Raw genomic sequence first — 18,512 nt, forward strand, 5'->3', positions numbered from 1 at the left:
GTACCGGTATTGAAAGTAAAAATTTGGGAAATACCGGTACCGAAACTCAAAACTTTGGTATTTATTTAGTACCGATGGTACTAAATCAGTACCGATTTCGATACCAGTACCAATACTGAATTTGCTTATCTCTACTCACCCTTCCTCTTGCATTATCATGAATATTTTAGGTATTTGTTGGTTAAAAAATTATTTTATTTCTTTTGTTGTAAGAACAATCGTTTGAATAAATGAAGAATAATTAGATATATAGATGTTATATTGTTTGATCTGATCCGACCCGAATCACCGACATGAACCAAATCATCCACCCGAAAATTTTTGAGTCCGTGACTTCGGTCACCCCCTTGACTAAGCCCAAGCTTCACCACTGATTCCATCAAAATCATTCATTCTCATACTTTCTCAACAACACTACCATCTAACAACAACCACTACCATCGCCATTACCACCACATGACCGCCAACGTCATCGTTGCCACCACCACCAGCGCTACCACCACCGCCGCCGCCACTTCCAGCATCGACGTCGCAACTAGGGATGAGCTTTTTTTTCCGAATACTTGTACCCGTACCTGTACCGGTACGCGTCTATTGGGTACGAGTATGGGTATCCAAATTTACTGATCACAGGTACGATTACTTTCGGATACAAGTACGGGTATTACTGGTACTGGTACCCGTTTAGAATATGTATGAGTTTTTATTAGGTTTTCAACACTCATTACTTAACTTTCAAGCAAGATTTTTAAAACATAATATATATTAGTTGAATAAGTTCATTCTTGATCTATATGTGTATATTCATATATTATGTATTCGTATATTTTTATTTCATGTATATGTTATTGTGAATATCATTAAATAATATGTATTTTCTTTCTTGTTTTTCTATAGAAATTGAAGAAAAAATAAACAAAGAAAAGAAAAAGAAAAAATGGAAATATGACTAGTGAAAATTAAATGAATGTTGACTTTAGTTAATTTTGTTTTTAATATTTTGTTAAATATTTTTTTTTTTATTTTGCATGTTTTGGTATTCATTACTTGATTTTGAATGAATTTTATATTATTGTTGATTTGTTACATTTTTAGTTTTGATTGCGGTATTACGATTATGGTTGTGGTATTACGGTTTTGGTATTATAGATAATTGATTATTGGTACCGTACCGTTATCGATACCTAGTTTAGTGGAGATTTTTTTAAAAAAAACAAAAGGGTACCAAAGCGAGTACCGTACCCAAAGTACATGTACATGTACCCGTACCCGTACCATATAATTCGGGTACGAGTATGGGTACCAAGATTTACTGTTTTTAGGTACGGGTACTTTCGGGTACATGTACGGGTATATGTACGGGTACGGTCCCGATCTCATCCCTAGTCGTAACCATCGCAACCATTGTCACCGCTGCCGCCTTACCATCACCATCAGCACCATTGTGGTTGCCTGAACGCTACCACTGTCGCCACCATCCTACCATCGTCATCATTACCAATGCTACCACCACCACAATCCCTGCCTCCTGACCGCCACCACCACCACCACCACCACCACCGTCGCCACCATTTTCGTCGCGAGAGCTACCATCACTATCGTCGACATTGCAGTTTTCTTTTATTTTGGTAAAAAAATATTTTAAGATAGGAGTGTTTTATTATTTCTATTTCTTTCCTATAACTTTTTTGGATAACAAACAACATAAAGTAATAATTTATTTTATTCCTTTATATTAACCAAACAAGACAAATGAATGGTATGATCTATTTCATTCTCTTGTCAATTTCATTCTTTCTCCTATTCTATTCTCCTTTCATTTCATTACCACCAACCAAACATACCCTTAAAGTTACCAGTTTGGTAGAGTGGTTAGAACTCATGGGGTGGTGCTCAAGTTCGATTCCAACTTATATATGCACTCTGAAATACGGACAATACTACTCTAAGGAAGATTCAAACTTGCATAAGATGGGTTGTATGCAGATGGTAAGCCTTTCAGAATCTCCCGATAACCAATCACTTGGTCGTTAAAAAAAAGAGTGAAAGACCTAAGCAATTGCTTGTTGTCTCCAATACACTTGATAAACGGAGGTGTAAAGCAGTTGCATAATTTTACTAACAATCTTACAAAAGAGGCATCGATAGCAATACCAAAAATACTTGATATAATATGATACTGATGGTAAAAATTCAGTTAAATACTGATACCTGAATCATATGAATCCCAAAATCTCTAATAGTTACTGAACTATTAATGGTACTAAGGCTGAGGGGTGTGGGGCTTCAACGGGGGCGCTAGAACCCCTCCGCTCGCGCCCCCAGGCGCTAACACCACACCACCGGGGCGTTAATCGTGGCGCTAACGGGGCGCTAGCGCGAATAAACATGCAGGCGTGAGCCTGTTAGCGGGAGAAGAGAGAGAGGAGCTTGTTGAATTTTAGAAAAAGAGCCGTTAAAAGATTGAACCACTGTCACCTGCCACCACCCATCTGGTTAATCTGCACAAGAACCCTAGAATCCGCCCCAATCTTTGATTTTAAAAAGTCATGTTCGATTTCGATAGTAGAAACGAAACGTGATTGGAATCAATTGGTGTGATTAAATACCTTTATTGATGCTTGTTTCGATACCGTCTTTTGGCCGGAGAATACACAACAACGAAGATGACGGCATAACAGAGAGAGATGGGGATCTACTGAGTCAGGGGAATCAGTTTGAGGCTATGAGTTTAACTGTTGTGTCAGTTGTCGGTTTCGGTCATGATTTGGGTGTTTCGTTATCGCCGGAAAATGCGTGATTGGTGACCGGAGTGACGTCGGAAGTTCAGAACAATTGTGTGAAGCTCAGTTTGAGATTACGAGTCAAGTTTTTGTTATTAATTATCAGTTTCCGTCATGATTTGGGTGTTTGTTTCTCGCCAGAAAACACATGAGAGGTGACTAGAGTGATGCCGGAAGTTCAGAAAAATTGTGTGAAGCTCGGTTTCAAATTATGGGTCAAACGATGGTATTAATTGTCGGGTTCGGTCATTATTCGGATGTTCAATTCTCGCCGAAAAATGCGGTGAGAGGTGGCGGTCGTGGCGCTGGAAAGACTAAAGGAGACATGGGGGACGAGAACAGATGCAAACTTGTTCAATCTTTTAATTCGCTGGAGCCCCTGCTGGAGCCCCTCCACACCAGGGCCAGGGGCTCTAACGGGGGCTCCAACACCCCCCTTATCCAGTTTCTCTCTCTGCCACACGTCATAATATTATTGGTTGGAGCCCCCATTAAAGCCCCCCACACCCCTCAGCCTAACACTATATGGTCATTTCAATGTAAAAGAAGATCTAGTTGGTCCATACTTATTTTAAAATTTTTTATTCTGTAAGGAATTACATGGTAAATATTATATCACATTAATATAAAACCAATGGCGGATCCAGCATACAAACGGGTGGTTCCCCGGAACCACCCGAGTTTCGAAATAATAGTGTACGGATATATAGAAGACGCGTAGGAACCACCTTATAAATTAAGAGGGAACCACCTAAAAAAAATTCCTGGATCCGCCACTGTATAAAACAAAACCTAGTATTTTTTAACATCTCTTGTCTCGTTTTCATGTATTTAAACTTTTAATGTTGACACATGTAAGATCAGATCAACTCATTTTAATAATTTATTATGAGCAGTCAAAATCTATGATATTATTATTATTTAAAAAAGAAAGCTTTTAAGTCCACACTGCCGACAATGGAAACCAAGATCCAAATCATTTTATTTTAAGATGGCCCATCAACAACCAGATTTCATCAACTTGTTCTCACCTTTAATTCTCCCACTCAAGATCCAAATATGACACCAACTTCCCATTAACAGATCCATCAAAGGTTTCTACTTTTTTACTCCAAGTTTCCTCATTTCAAGACTCTTGATGTACTATTTAATTGTTTCTTCTTGTGATCTTTGATGTGTTTGTTTTCATGGGTTTTTGAAATCTTGAATCTTTATTCAACTTCTGAATCTTTCTGACACATGGTTTTGATGTTCATGTTCATTTGCTTTCTATTTGTGGAAAGTATTTGTTATGACTTTATGAGTCAAACTGCTAAAATTGATCTTTTTTTTGTGTGTACCCAAATGGGCTTAATTTTGTATCAGGTGGATTCAGTTAAAGTTAACTGAAAACATGAATCTTGATAGATTATAGGTAGTTGCTAGTAGTTAGTCAATCTACATTAGAAATAAACAAAAATTAATTAACTTGTCAATTTTGATACATTATAACATGATAACACAAACATTAAGGCTGAGGGGTGTGGGGGGCGCGAGAGGGGGCGCGAGTGGGGGCTCCAGCCAATAATATTGTGACGTGTGGCAGAGAGAGAAACTTGATAAGATGGGTGTTGGTTGTGGTGCTCGCGCCCCTGGCCCTGGTGTGGAGGGGCGCGAGAGGGGGCGCGAGCGGTTTATTTTTTTATTTTTTTATAAATGTATTAAAAAAACGTATTATTAAAAAAACAAGAAATTATTTAAAAAAACACACATTTTTTTGAAAATTCATAATAAAAAAAAACATACTAAAAATTAAACAAACAATAATATTTAATAATAAAACTAATCTAATACAAGATCATCTGGTCACCTCGCCCCACAAATGTTCAACCAACTCATGAAGAAGCAAATCATCCTCTTCGGAGGAGTCGGAATCAGACGAGTACGACGACATTATTTTTAAAAAAAAAATTGGGACGATGGGTTGTTTTTGGATTTTTTTTTGAAGTTGTGGTAATTGATTTATATGAAATGGGTTATATATAGGAAAAAAATTTTGGGTTTTATAAAGGAGTTTGGGATATTATATATGAGTTTGGAGATTGAAGTTGTGCTTGATATGGTTAAAATGGGTTGATTTAGGGGTATTATATAGGATTTTGTAAAGGTTTTTTTAAAAAAAAACCCGAGCTCAACGGCTCTTTTGGGTGGGCCCACCAGCTTTTCCTCTCTCTTCTCCCGCGATCACCCTTGCGCCCGCCTGGAAATCCGCGCTCGCGCCCCTCTCGCGCCCCTCTCGCGCCTCGGTGGTGTGGTGCTCGCGCCCCGGGGCGCGAGCGGATGGCCTCACGCGCCCTTTCTCGCGCTCCACACCCCTCAGCCTAAGAGATTATAAGGTGAAAAGCTTGTTCATATTTTAATTCTAAAAGTCAAAGTTTGACCTTTTGTAGAGTGTTTTTTAGCCATGTCGAGAAGGCCTGGAAACGCGGCGCGTCGGTTTGTGGGTGGTGGGAGTAATCCACTTGGAGGGATTTTTCATTCAAAATCAAAAACTAATCCTTTACTATCAATTGTTCTTGTGTTACTGGTAAGTTAATAATCACTCATTTATATAAGTTTAATATATACAAATAAACCTGATTTGATTATTTTGTATAATACAGGGAACAGTTCTTGTGATTGGCTGTGTTTTTAAAGGCTCAGGTTTGTACTAATCTAGATTCTTGATTGTTTGGTTTAAGAGGGTGTTTGGATCACAACTTCAAACAGTTTAAACACATCCAAACACTATCTTATACAACTCGTATTCTGATTATGTTTATTAAAGTATTGAATATCATATACTCACTTTCAAAGAGAACTGTAAACGGACCAGGCTGAGCTAGGTTGGGCTTGTGCTTGGCTCGCTTATCTTAACAGTCTGAATTGTTGAGCGCGGCTCATAAAAAGCTCGAGCCAGCTCGATTTCTATTAAAAAAAATTCTTTTATATTTGTACACGTATTTATACATATAGAAAAAAATTTTGTAATATTTTTAACGTACACATTATGCATAAACAATAAACTACAAATTTATAATTTATATGTATTAAAATTTGGGTTATGGTTCATATATCCTCAAACTTTTCGTTTATTTCTTAAAAAGTTCATTTATATTCTTACATATATTGATATATACACAAAGAAAAGTAATATCGTTAACATACACATAATGCATAATTGATAAACTACAACATTCATAATCGACATATCATAAAATTTGGGTTGTAGTTTATGTATATTAAAATATGGGCTTTAATTTAAACGAGCCAACGAGCAAGCATAACGAACCAACAAGCAAGCATAACAAACCTAATGAGCGAGGCATCGCTTAGCTTAGCTTACCTTGAATTGGCTCGTTTACAAACACACGAGCTGCTTTCGAGCGAGCCATGAGCCGAGAGCTTTTTGAACAGTCCTACTTCAAATCGCACAAACACACCTAAATGTATATGCATATTCCTTATGCAGGTGGATCCGGGGACTATAAAACATTTAGCAAGATTGAAGGTAAGCTCAAAATCTTTCAAAAATATAGGTAATTAATAACATTCTTATCATATAACCACTCACAATTTAACCATCTCAGGTGACTCTAGTTGCACATATGATGTCCATATGGCAATACCAGTACTAAAGAAAACATATGGTGACAGTATGCACAAAGTGTTACACGTGGGGCCCGACACATGCTCGATAGTATCACAACTAACAAAAGAAAAAGACACTGAAGCATGGGGCGTAGAACCCTATGATATTGAGGAATCTGATGTGGCATGCAGAAGTCTTGTGAGAAAGGGGCTTGTTCGGGTTGCTGATATTAAGTTTCCTTTGCCATATCGAGCTAAATCGTTTTCACTTATTATTGTTTCTGATTCGGTTGATTATTTATCACCTAAATATCTTAACAAAACGCTTCCGGATTTGGCAAGGGTTTCTGCTCAAAACCTTGTTATATTTACAGGTAAGTTTATATAAATAGTGAATTAATGTTTGATCTGTGAATTCTGAGTTCTGTTATTTTCGGGTTGTTTAGGTAGACCTAGTAGTTCAAAGGCTAATAATCCGCATACATCAAGATTTGGACGCCCGGTAAGCAGCAAGTTTAATAATGTGGTTTATGGGTCAATAAGATTGGGTTGAAATGAGTCACTTTGTAGTACGGGTCAGCAGGACAAGGCTCTGTTGACCTAAGGCTGTAAATGAGCCGAGCCATGGTAGGCTTGGGTTATTTATTTTTAAAAATTTTATACATATTTTTATAACTATTTAAATGGCACATTTGTGAAGGCTAAAATGCGGAGCGCGTCATGGTGGGCCCGGTTTTTCGTTCAGACAAGCCTCGAGGAGAACGAAACCGCAACCAAAAAGTTTGAACAGGCTGCTGCCAAGAGTTCATACAAGCCAAAATGCCAAGTTTTTCACTTGAATTCATACCATTGATGGTGAGATGCTAACTATTCATATAGATGTAGCTCTGTTGCTCTTGTTCTTGGTTCAATTTGGTGGAAGATGTTGATGTCATCACCACCCTTATGCTGTTATTTATACCAATTCATTACAAATTCATGAACCCATCTCAATAGTTGTATAATTATTATTCATTTAAAGACAAAGAACAGTACCAAGCGTTTAAGTTCTTTTCTGCCGTTAACCCTTTGGAAGGGGTCTCTGTCCGGTGTAAATTGTGTTTTACACAGAATAATGAAAACCCTATGATGTATTACTATTGACAAATGTTTATTGAAGTACAAATTATAGAAAATATAACTTAATTATATCTTTTAACTATGATAATTATATAATAATAAATCTCAGCTAATACATTCTCTCTAACAAAGTGATGTCATCACAGTAACCAAAAAAAGTTGGTTGATAATATCCTGGCTACTCAGCTTCTATATATTTTTTAAAACTTATATTACACATACTCACTTTCATATATATGAAAGATAAAGACAGCATTAAAGGAGGAGGTGTGATTTGATTTTTGGATTGGGATCACCATGATCTGACCATTCCAATCCAAAGGGAGGGGTTTGCTTGATCTGGAATATTTATTGAAGTTAAATGTCAAATCTTGGCTGTTTTGTTGTAAGAATTTTGGCCTCATGAGGGACTACATTATATGCTACATTGTGTATTCAATGAATCAATGCATGATGGTTTGACCAATTTTCATTATAAGTCCAACCATAATTACCTATATGTAAGTTATATCTATAAAAATATGTGAATCCATTTAAACAAGTGTAATGAATATGTAAACGTTTGTTACATCTAACAATTACACTATTCACAAATACATGTAAACGTTCGTTACATATATTTTAATAGTTGACTGACATAATTTTTTTTCATAGAAATAACTCAAGTATAATAAATACGAAAATAAAAGTAAAATATTTTAAATGTGTGTGAATTTAGAATGGTCTTGATAGAGCATTCATTTCATACCTTATAACTCAAGAACGAATTTATATAACTCACGAAGAGATGAGAACATGATTTTTGGAATAAACTCTACAACATTATGGAACCACAACATAACTCAAAAGGGAGATCAATCTCTCATAACCCTAAAATGAATTCTTTAGGGTTTATAGAGAATTTATTACAATTAGAAACAAACGCATACTTTCTTTTAAGTTTCAAGTTCCTACTCAAATTAATCAATTAGATTAGGTAAATTTAGTTTATGATGATTAATACGTAACTTTCATAAGCTTATGATAGAAACTTAATATAAATTTGTATCAACTAATATCTTCTTATCAAGTTAATCTCTTAATTTAGAAATGTCACAAACACTGAATTTCGTCTAAAACACAAACCACAATCGTTCAACCAATAACAAAACAACCATCAATAATAACTCAAATCGATAGTTGATGATATGAATCAGAAATGATAGCAAGAAATGACAAAGAACAAACTAAAATCGTCAATGGAATAGAACCATAGATATAACAAGAACAACGATCAATCAAACTCTTTAGGGTACTCTCCCAGGAAATAACCATTGGTCTCTTTACCGATCCATAAACAAGAAGACCTAAAAAACTGGATCAAAGAAACTCTTACAATCTCCACTTTTTTATAGTACCACCGGATACAAATGACCCGTGTGTTAATTAGAAACGGGTCATGGGTGGAACGTGTCATGTGTAACCTACCTAATGCAACTCATTGCCTTAACTTTAACATAAACTTCTAGAGTCTAGACCAACTTCCAAGCTCATCAACTATTATCCTAGCCCATCAACAATTAGACAAACTTCCAAGCCTATCAACTGTTGTCCAGGCCTACCAGCCACTGTACCAACTCAATCAAAGCCCACTTGTGAAATATCACCCTCATTAATAGACATGTACAAAAGAAAACCGGTATGGAACTGGTTAACCTGAAGCCGAACAGGACGGTTTCATATCTAAAACCAGTTCTCAAACCGACTGGACTGCCGGTTCGTATAGTGGTTCGCTCATTTTACAATCAAACCAGTTTTAAAACCGGTTCCTTTTGCCTCAAGCCGTTTTAAATCGCTTAAAACATGTTTTAAACCGAACCGAACCATTTTTGTCAGTTTGACAAGTTCTACACTTAAACCAATTTCTAAACCGAAGCGGTTTAGATCGTGCAAAACCAAACCGGTTAGCTTTGGAAATAAAATGATTTTGTACACCTCTACTCATTAATAACAAAAGAGCAAAGACTTAAAACAAAAACATACAATATTCTGATTATGCAAATACTTAGATATATTTCAACAAGAAAGTATAGTCTAGAACATAATGCTAATAATAAAGAAAACTATTTAATTTTCATGATTTTTTTTAAAAGTAACTGTTTTTTTTGGGGTGAAATTGTCCTTTCGAAAGTCGATGTCGCATAAGTCGCTCAAACTTAGCTGAAATTGTAAACCAAATTCTTCCATGACAACCTTTTGTACCTATTTTGTAACCAAGATCTCATAGTATTAATTTACTACTACCTAGTTGGCTAGTTTGGTCCATTGTGCATTAAAATTTGACCGGACGAGGGCATGTGTTAGTGGGTCCAACTACAAAAGGAGGTAGTTAGTTAGTTAACCATGTTTATTGTTTTGGCTTTCCGACAATAATCCATCAGTACCTTAATGTGCACGTGCTTAGACTTGTGACCAGTTCCTTAATACACATGTGCCACCCACTCAATCAACCATAGCTTATAGGAGGACCCTCCAATTATTGTATGATAATCACGTTTCTCTTTCCATGAAAGGACTTAGGTATGTATACTATAGGCTCACTATTTGGTATATGATTCAAACAATATGCTGATTATTTGGGATACGGTTCAAACAATAGGATTATTGGGGATGTGATTCAAACACTCGATCTTTGATACACTATTATGAGTATCAGTTTTTTGTTTTAACATATGTGTGAATAATTAGTTAAATGTGTATAGACAATACTTTCTTCCCAAACCAAGTTTTACCGTCTTTAGAAGCAACTTTTTAAATGAAAAGTCAGCTGAAATAATCTTTTAAAAGCTATATGGATAAAATCAAATCGAAAACTTATATTTACACTTTACACTTAATATTCTAGTGACTTAGTTAAATCGGTAAAAAACTATTCGATAAGCAGACTTTGTACATTCTCTTTTAGTGAAGAACAAAAACTCATGGTGCATTGGTGCCAATAGACGAATTTCTTAAATACATTACTACACGTAACAATTTATTTATTTATTTATTTTTATTGAAAAACTTAACATAGATTTTAATGGTTGAAAAATGAAAAACTTTATCGGTCACACAAAGCTAACATAGAATTGTAAAATGTTAATCATAGCGGAGGAAATGAGTCTTTCCACCCCTCCCATCTCTAATCTATTTTTTTTTTCTAAAATTGCGATCTCATTTTTCATCTTTCCTTATTTTATCCTTAAAATATCTAAAACCTTAAAGATAAATCTTTCTAATCTCTCTTATTCTTTAACCATATTTTAACTAGATTCAAGATAACAGGCGTAAGACGCAATACTCATAGCCATAAATACATTATTCTGGTGGTTAATCCCCGTGCAGGCAGTGGTAGAGTCAAGAATATTTTCCTATGAGTTCAGGATTTTTCAATGCTCAATGTTTTTTCAGAGTCAAAGTTTTCAGGCTCAGATGGGCCAGGTCGGTTATTTTGTCAGATAAATAAAATGCAATATCACTATTATAACAAAAGTTTATCGTCAACATTCAACAATATACAAAATCATATTAAGAAATAATAATAAAAAAAGATATTACATATAGTTGTTTCTATAACATTTTCAATCGCGAAATTCAGAAAGAACTCCTCTTTAATATAATAATTGCAAGCATCATTTATATGATCGTCACCTATCCAATTATGTAAATCCGTCTTCACTTGCTTCAATGAAGAAAAACAACTCTCAACACTTGTTACGACACGCTAAACAAATGCCAGTTTCAACAAATAATAGACGGTCGCCGGCGATGGTTAAACCTTGAAGAGAACTAGCGAAGGCGATGGTCGCCCGGTTGATAGAAACAGTATTGATTCGTCGATAAGGCGATAGCCGTTGTTTTTGTTGTTTTTATTTATTTAGGTATTATATATATATTAAAAACCAAGAATTAGTTATTTCACAAAAACTACAAAAATTACTATTCATAGATCAACTATCTAGATTTAAGCATGTGTGCTAAGTTAGTTATTTTGGTATTTGCAATCGATTTATTACGTGGTACTATGTTGAACCATAATCAATGCATTTAATGATTTACAAGATTATCTTCTAATATGATTTTATTATTTTTATTATTCTATTATTCTATGTTTATAATTAACTTTTTTTTTACTTAAATAGTAATATTCGATGCATTTTTCATATTTACTTTTACCTTCATTTTGATGTAAACTTTATTCGATAAAGAGTTTAAGCATAACAACCTTCACACGAACAAACTTTATTAATTTTATGTTTTATTAACGCCCTCATCGTGACGCACGGGTTTACATGTATCAACGGTCGCTTGTGGTGCAATGCACGAGGATGTTTACTAGAACAAACTTTATTAACTCCATATTTTATTAAAGTCTCCATCGTGATGTGTAAAGTCTCCCACCAGTTTCGAGTCGTGCCGTCTTATGCCCCGCTCCTAGCAGTCCAGTTCCACTCCGCCCCTTATGTCTTTTACCTTTTTTATGTCTTTTTGCATGATCATAATTTGATCATTTAATTTTGATTGCATTATAGTTATCTTAAAAAACCTTAAAATTGCTGAAGTGCAAACACTTGTTATAAACACCTTTTTTTGCATCTATATATGTCATTTTCATAATTTATTGCAGAAAATTTATTGTGTGTAGATACAAGTTCAGAAAGAAAAAAAAATACACAATAACATTTTACTTTCTTGCCCCCATCCCATCTGATTCATGATCATATAAATATCAATAATAACCAGGACAAGTATATAAACAATTCTCTTAAATCTTGTCCATACATTCCGGTGGGGCAACCGGGTTCCTTTGTTTGTCGGTGCAGTAATCGTATACCATGTGGTTCATACGCACCCACTGGTACCTGCGCGTTGCAACCGCGTCCAGTTGTTGGTAGCCTTTACCCTCCCACCAGTTGGCTGGGTTGGAAGCACAGGCACTTGGGTTTGGTGTAGGGCATCCTTCAATATTAAAGTCCTTATAATATGCATAAAAAGGTGCTTGGCTCCAGTCAATTTTTTCAAGCCCACCCCTTGTGGCCCAATCATCTGCTTCCCATAATGTTGAGTAAATTCCCATTGGTTGGGATTTTGGAAAGGGGGTTCCTTTGCCTTCATTGTTCTTGTACACTCTTATAGGCACTTCATCCACTGAAAACCTATACAAATGATGAATTGTTTGGTGGAAAAATGAGAATCCACAAAATTTACATTTCAGAGGTCAACTTTTATAAGTTAAGTATTGGTTTTATAAGTTTTTAAAATAAATATGTACTCTTTAGACGAAAATATATGTCATTGCCATTTGCACACCTTAGTGCGATATTGGATCCACATGGACACCTGGACGTGACACATGACACGTGACTTCTTTAAGAGAAAAGGTCCGTGGAGAAAATTCTTTTAGTGAAAAAAGCCGGCCAAGTTGTTTAGAAGTCGACCGGTCAAATGTTTATTTTGTTTACTTTCTCATGCTTAGTTGTAAATTTGAAGTTAACTAGCATGTGGTTTGAAAGCAAGATTTTTGTGTGTATATATACTTAGACAACATGTTGGTGGTTCCATAGGATGGAGTAAAGGTGGAAGTCAGCAGCAGGGTCAAACCAAAGGTTAACCCTTAGTTTGAACCGAGTATGGTTGTCCGGTTCGGTTCCCCAAGAACTCGAAGTCTAGCTCATCTCGTATTTGATCCGTATCCGAGTTCATCTGTCATCAAGAACCATGAAAGAACACTGATAACTAATATGTGCATGTTAAACAAATTATTTTAAGAAATTTTTGCATTATAATTCAAAATTTCATACATAAAAGGCGGTGATTGTGCCAGCAGAGTCGCCTGGAAGGAGCTTGATCTTCATGCTCACACGTCCAAACAAATACTTATTCTTTGAAGCGAACCCACATCCTATAACATATATAAATAATGTTTATGGAATAATTTATTAATTAAGGAGCTACCGGTATGTGAAATCTAATATCTTATACTTACTTTAACATGTTATATAACTATCTCACCGACGGCAGTTCACCAAACATTTAAATAAAAAAAGTTTTTGAATTTACCACTTATAAACTTCACATGGTGTGGTGCATAAGGACCATGCAACGGTGCCTAGCTATATAAGTGCATACGAATTAATAAGTGTGTTACATACCTGAGTTTTGGTCAAGGAGTAGTTGGATGCCCTTCCCGCATCGAGTTGCTTAATATGAGAATCAGACCATGTTACATGAAAATCTTGAAGAAACGTTGACGGCTTCGTATATGTCACCGGCAACATGATAAGGAAAAGAGTGACTATAACGTTTTTACAAAATATGCTCATAGTGTAGGCCACTTTTACTGTACAAGGATAATGAACGTTGAATGTTGTCTGTCATATATATGCTGTGTGGAGTGAATAGATTATAAGTTGTGGGAGGGGCTATATATAGACCAAAAGTTAAATAGGGAGTTTGAAGGATTAATTAGTGTTGAGGGACTTATATGGTATATTTGAATTGTACGAGGGGTCCATTGCAAAGTGGCGACGCTTTCAGCTTAGGCTCAGCCAAAGGCAAGCCGTCGGTTGGACCTCAACGCTCTCTAATTGAACATCGTCTTAGTCAATTTTTTGGGTTATGCCAAACACACCTTTTCGCGCGCTTATGATTTTGTTGAATGTACTTCTTCCTTACTAAATCCATAATGCCTCTCTATATTTTCACTCACCAAGGGTGCATTCAACAGATATGGGTGTGTTTAGCCTCACATTTTTTTTTATTCTTTTTATCTACAAGGAAATCACTAAAAGGAATATCTCTACTGTATATATAAGAATGTAAGTCGTCTTCTTTGAAAAAAAAATAAGTTGGGTAATAGGGAATGACTTTTTTGGAAAGAATGTTGGATTCATATTATGTCTTCTAAAGATAATTACCGAGGTTACATGCTCTTGATCATTCGTTAACGGTGTTTGTGCCAAGGATTGTTTTCATGGGGACAAATGGGTTTGGAGGTGGCGTAGGGTAAGAGAAAGACGATCCAGTTTAAGTCTTTCGAAGCTTCTTCTTGACGTTAGTCTTTATGATTTGCAAGACAAGTGGAGCTGAACTTTGTAGGATAATGATTTATATATTCTCGATCAAGTCTGTTATTTTTTTCTTTTAGAGTTGTTTTCTTCCATATGGAGATCGGTCAACAACTTGAAATAAGCTTGATTCGAGCAATGTAAATTTTCTAGGTTGTGGGATTTTGCTTGATCGAATTCCCACTCGACGCATTTTTTTTGTTGATAGAGGGTTGGATGATCCTTTAGTGTTGTGCCCTTTATGTTATTTGGATAATGAATCGATGAACCATATTCTTGGATCTTGTACATGGCTTCTTGAATTTGGAATCTTGTTGCTCAATGGGCGGATATGTAGTTTATGTGTTCCAAATTTTGCTAGAGTTTCTTGTTGCATTCGATTCAGTACCTCATAAGAAGAAATGTGTGTTGGAAGCGATTGTTGTGATTGCTAGGGGGTTATATGACGCTATAAAAACGGCATTACATTCGGCAACAATAAGCTTTTGATAAAAGTAACGGTTTTTTATTCAATTCTTAAATTTTCTTATTTGTTGCCAACCAGTAGGTAAGTAAGTTTAACATCATAGTGTCATCTGGATTTAGGATACAAAAACTATTTATGAGTTTGTAGTAGACTAGCTTTTTGCTAGCCGGTCATCTTTAAAAAATCCCAACTCATTCCTAAATTCAAATAAAGAAAGAAAAAAAATTCATCTCCGGAAGAAAATTTTAGTTTTATAATGAGTGTGCGTGAATATTTTAACCAGATTCTTAACGAAGATGTACCTACAAACGCATGTATAAAAAAAGAAAAAAAAAGCATAAACCTATATATCAAACATGTAACCGGTTTTACCGGCCCCTCGTTGTCATGCCATTTGGCGGGCGTGGGGGTCGGGTTTTATCCGGTGAATCCCTCAATAGGTGGACTGCTAGGGGCTTCGTTCGTCCGGACTAATGGCCGGCTCGGGCTACCTTTAGCCAATGAGGGCCGTGTACGGAGTACCCGGCGTTACTTAGTTGGTCGTTCAAAAAAAAAAAGAAAAAAAAGGTGTCTTTTTCGTGTTCTTGATTGATGGGAGATGATGCGAGTTTGTAAAGGACGATATAAATGTATGCAAGTATTGTAGTTGGACTTGGAGTATTGTCATCATAAAAATTAAAAAATGTGTTCATCGTGTTGCTGATATTTAAAAATGAGGGATTTAGTTTTTAAGTTTTTTTATTATAATAAAATCTATCTATCTAATCTAACTATCTATATAATTGTCTATCATAAAATCCTACGTGTCGCTCTCAGATTATCCCCCATTCTCTAGAGCCACCATATTGCTTGATTTCTTAATGGAGGCTTCTCATGCATTTTGTGACATTGGTCAATTTCGGGTCTCGAATCGTATTCGTTTTGTAAACTTTTATCATGTAAACCGACCCGTTTTGTAAACCGAAGCTTATGATATAATCAAAATGATGAATTTTATGTTACAATATTGTTTTACACTTGTTGGGTCTTGAAAACATCTTTTTCGGTCTTTAAAACGCGTTAAAATCACTTAAAACGAACTACAGGGGTCAAATATGCCAATTTTCAAAGTTTAGAATACCTGGCCACCCTTCCCATCGCGCCACACGATGGGTATGCACCTCTACCATCGCGTATCGCGACCCTCTACAGACAAGCAGCCCATTTTTTGCTTTGTTTTATGCATACATGTGACTTAAACCATCCCATTTTCATGCAAAACACTTTATACTTGACCATTTCAACTTACTCTATATATACACCACCCTTTCCCTTCATTTTCCCCCAGCTACAACTGCAAATTCTCTCTCAAATTCAAAGATCTTAAGGTTGTTTTCTTAGTGTTCTTGAAGGTTTGACTTCCAAAAGTCAAACTGAGTTTAATCTTTCTTTCTAAATTATTCATCTAACCGTACTAACACTTGAATATGGTGGTACAACATATATATAATATACACCCCTTGTTACCTTTGGTAGTTGCTTCTCCGGCTCCAGTCGGTGAGGTTTCGGACCTCGTAAGGCAAGGCTTTATGGAGAACTTTGTGTTCTTGAGATATATATATATATACTTATATAACTTGTTTATACATACTAACCATGCTTAACTTCTGCTCATTTTAGTTTATTTACAAGTGTCACACGCCAACCTACGGCGGAAATGCCGGGGCGCGAATTGATTGTCACAGCTCTCAAGGTTAGTATCATGCATTATTAAAAGTGTCGATATCTATTAAATTAATTTTCAAATAACAATTATCCATACAAAATTCAAATACACATGTACAAATATCAATCAATAACAATATATCTCATTAAGTTTTCTTCTAGCATAAATCCTTAAATGATCTTATACTTCACATCAAACGATACCTGCATATGCGTTGAAAATAAAGAAGTTTTGTCAACACAAGGTTGAGTGAGCGACACACCAGTTTGAATGTTCATATAGAAAAATAAGTATTTGCAACAAGTCATATGAGTATAACAAAATAACCAAATGAGCAAGTATAACTGAGATGTCGAGAAGCACAAAGCTATAACGACTGGCGTATGATCATACTAGACTGAGATTATGTTAGACCTCTCCGAATGCGAAAGCATACAAAGCAAATAAGCACGTAAACAAGTAAGGTATAAGTTGTTAACACATAAGACAAAGTTGCAGTTTTGAGTATAAGTATATATGAGAAATATATTTAAGCATATGTCCCCAAAACGTGGAAAACAAGTAAAATAGGGGAATGTGGTACTCACCTCGATAGACGAACAAAGGAATTAGATAACAATAAGTATGACGAAAGCGGATCACGCGTGCTGAAGATAAAGCCTAATAAAGATAATAGAATATGAAAATACTAAGATAATGAACTAGATCGATTAAGAAAGCTCGCTAAATATAATTATTATTAAGTCATATTATATTCTCTTTAATTAAATAATATTTTATCTTATAAAATATTATATGAAAAATCTCTAGTTTGTTAAATTATAAACAAAGTACATTATAATACTTTATTAAAGATTATACAAGTAAAATCCATCTTTAATAATATTATTGATTCATTAAATCCGTTTAAAAGTATATTTTAATATTTTATTATATAAAAATATTTGTATAAAAGTAAGACTCATATTTTATAACTAATTAATTTGTCAAATATGTAAGTATATATTAAACACATCTTAATAATATTATTATTTGTTTTATAAATATATATAAATTAGTTTACTTAATTTTTATATATATTAAAACATTAGTATTTAATTTATAATATATTTTATATATATATATATATGTTAATACGTATATACATGAACGAAAACGAGAGTTAAACAAGTATCATTACGTCGGTTTTTAATAAAATGGTTTTAATTAAATATTATTATTAATATTATATATTTATTTAATGTTTAAAAAGAAAATAAACAATAAATCTAAAAATACGGGGTGGCAGGGGGTCGAACCCGCGACCTGTCCCCCCATAACCAAGTGTTTTAACCAGCAGACCACCAATGGACACACGTAATGGCATCAGTTCGTTAAATTATAACATATGCAGGTTGAGATGTTATATGATTCAAGAACCCTAGAAAAATAAATTGATTCAATCGTTAACATTTAATTAAAACCAGTTTAGGGCTTTCGATCTGCTTCAAATCGCGATTCTAAACATGTAAACAATTACCTTGTTCAACAATCGGAGGTAGGTTAACGAGGAACAGCAAGTGACGGCCAGAAAGTAATCACGAACGGCTATGTACTGTTCTTGTAAATGCAATTAGGGTTAGGGGTTTGAGTATCGACGGCGAGATGATGCAGTTGATGAGATTAATTGAGCTATAACATCCAGATTATATAGATTTGGGAATTAGGGTACATTACGTGTGTGACACTCGTCAATTTCAGGT

At 35.0% G+C, this 18,512-nt stretch overlaps 1 protein-coding gene, 1 long non-coding RNA gene and 1 pseudogene across 2 annotated transcripts; 1 reads left to right on the forward strand and 2 right to left on the reverse strand.

Annotated features, from left to right (window-relative positions):
• Positions 1–3,757: 3,757 nt before the first annotated feature.
• On the forward strand, positions 3,758–7,436 carry LOC143633669 (putative pectin methylesterase CGR2). Its single transcript, XM_077101922.1, has 7 exons — positions 3,758–3,877; positions 5,215–5,349; positions 5,426–5,465; positions 6,274–6,312; positions 6,392–6,770; positions 6,843–6,894; positions 7,093–7,436. The coding sequence occupies exons 2-7, from the start codon at positions 5,227–5,229 to the stop codon at positions 7,243–7,245; spliced, it is 786 nt and encodes a 261-aa protein (XP_076958037.1). The 5' UTR covers positions 3,758–3,877; positions 5,215–5,226; the 3' UTR covers positions 7,246–7,436.
• A 4,861-nt stretch (positions 7,437–12,297) lies between these two features.
• LOC143633684 (putative xyloglucan endotransglucosylase/hydrolase protein 6 pseudogene) lies at positions 12,298–12,609 on the reverse strand (annotated as a pseudogene).
• A 537-nt stretch (positions 12,610–13,146) lies between these two features.
• LOC143633670 (uncharacterized) lies at positions 13,147–13,771 on the reverse strand. The gene is made up of 3 exons (XR_013153706.1): positions 13,685–13,771; positions 13,334–13,434; positions 13,147–13,235 (listed from the first exon to the last, which is right to left on the reverse strand). It is a non-coding gene; the product is annotated as an uncharacterized LOC143633670 (long non-coding RNA).
• Positions 13,772–18,512: the final 4,741 nt, after the last annotated feature.

This window comes from Bidens hawaiensis, unplaced genomic scaffold, assembly GCF_021521415.1.
Source record: "Bidens hawaiensis isolate Kalapana, Puna unplaced genomic scaffold, B.hawaiensis_p1.1 tig00006845_1, whole genome shotgun sequence".
Lineage (NCBI taxonomy): Eukaryota > Viridiplantae > Streptophyta > Magnoliopsida > Asterales > Asteraceae > Bidens > Bidens hawaiensis.

Excerpts from the sequence above, each read along its gene's own strand:
- LOC143633669 (XM_077101922.1), top strand. The coding sequence starts at position 5,227 with ATGTCGAGAAGGCCTGGAAACGCGGCGCGTCGGTTTGTGGGTGGTGGG. Across the intron at positions 5,466-6,273 it reads CTGTGTTTTTAAAGGCTCAG|GTGGATCCGGGGACTATAAA; the intron begins GTTTGTACTAAT and ends TTCCTTATGCAG. Across the intron at positions 6,313-6,391 it reads AACATTTAGCAAGATTGAAG|GTGACTCTAGTTGCACATAT; the intron begins GTAAGCTCAAAA and ends TAACCATCTCAG.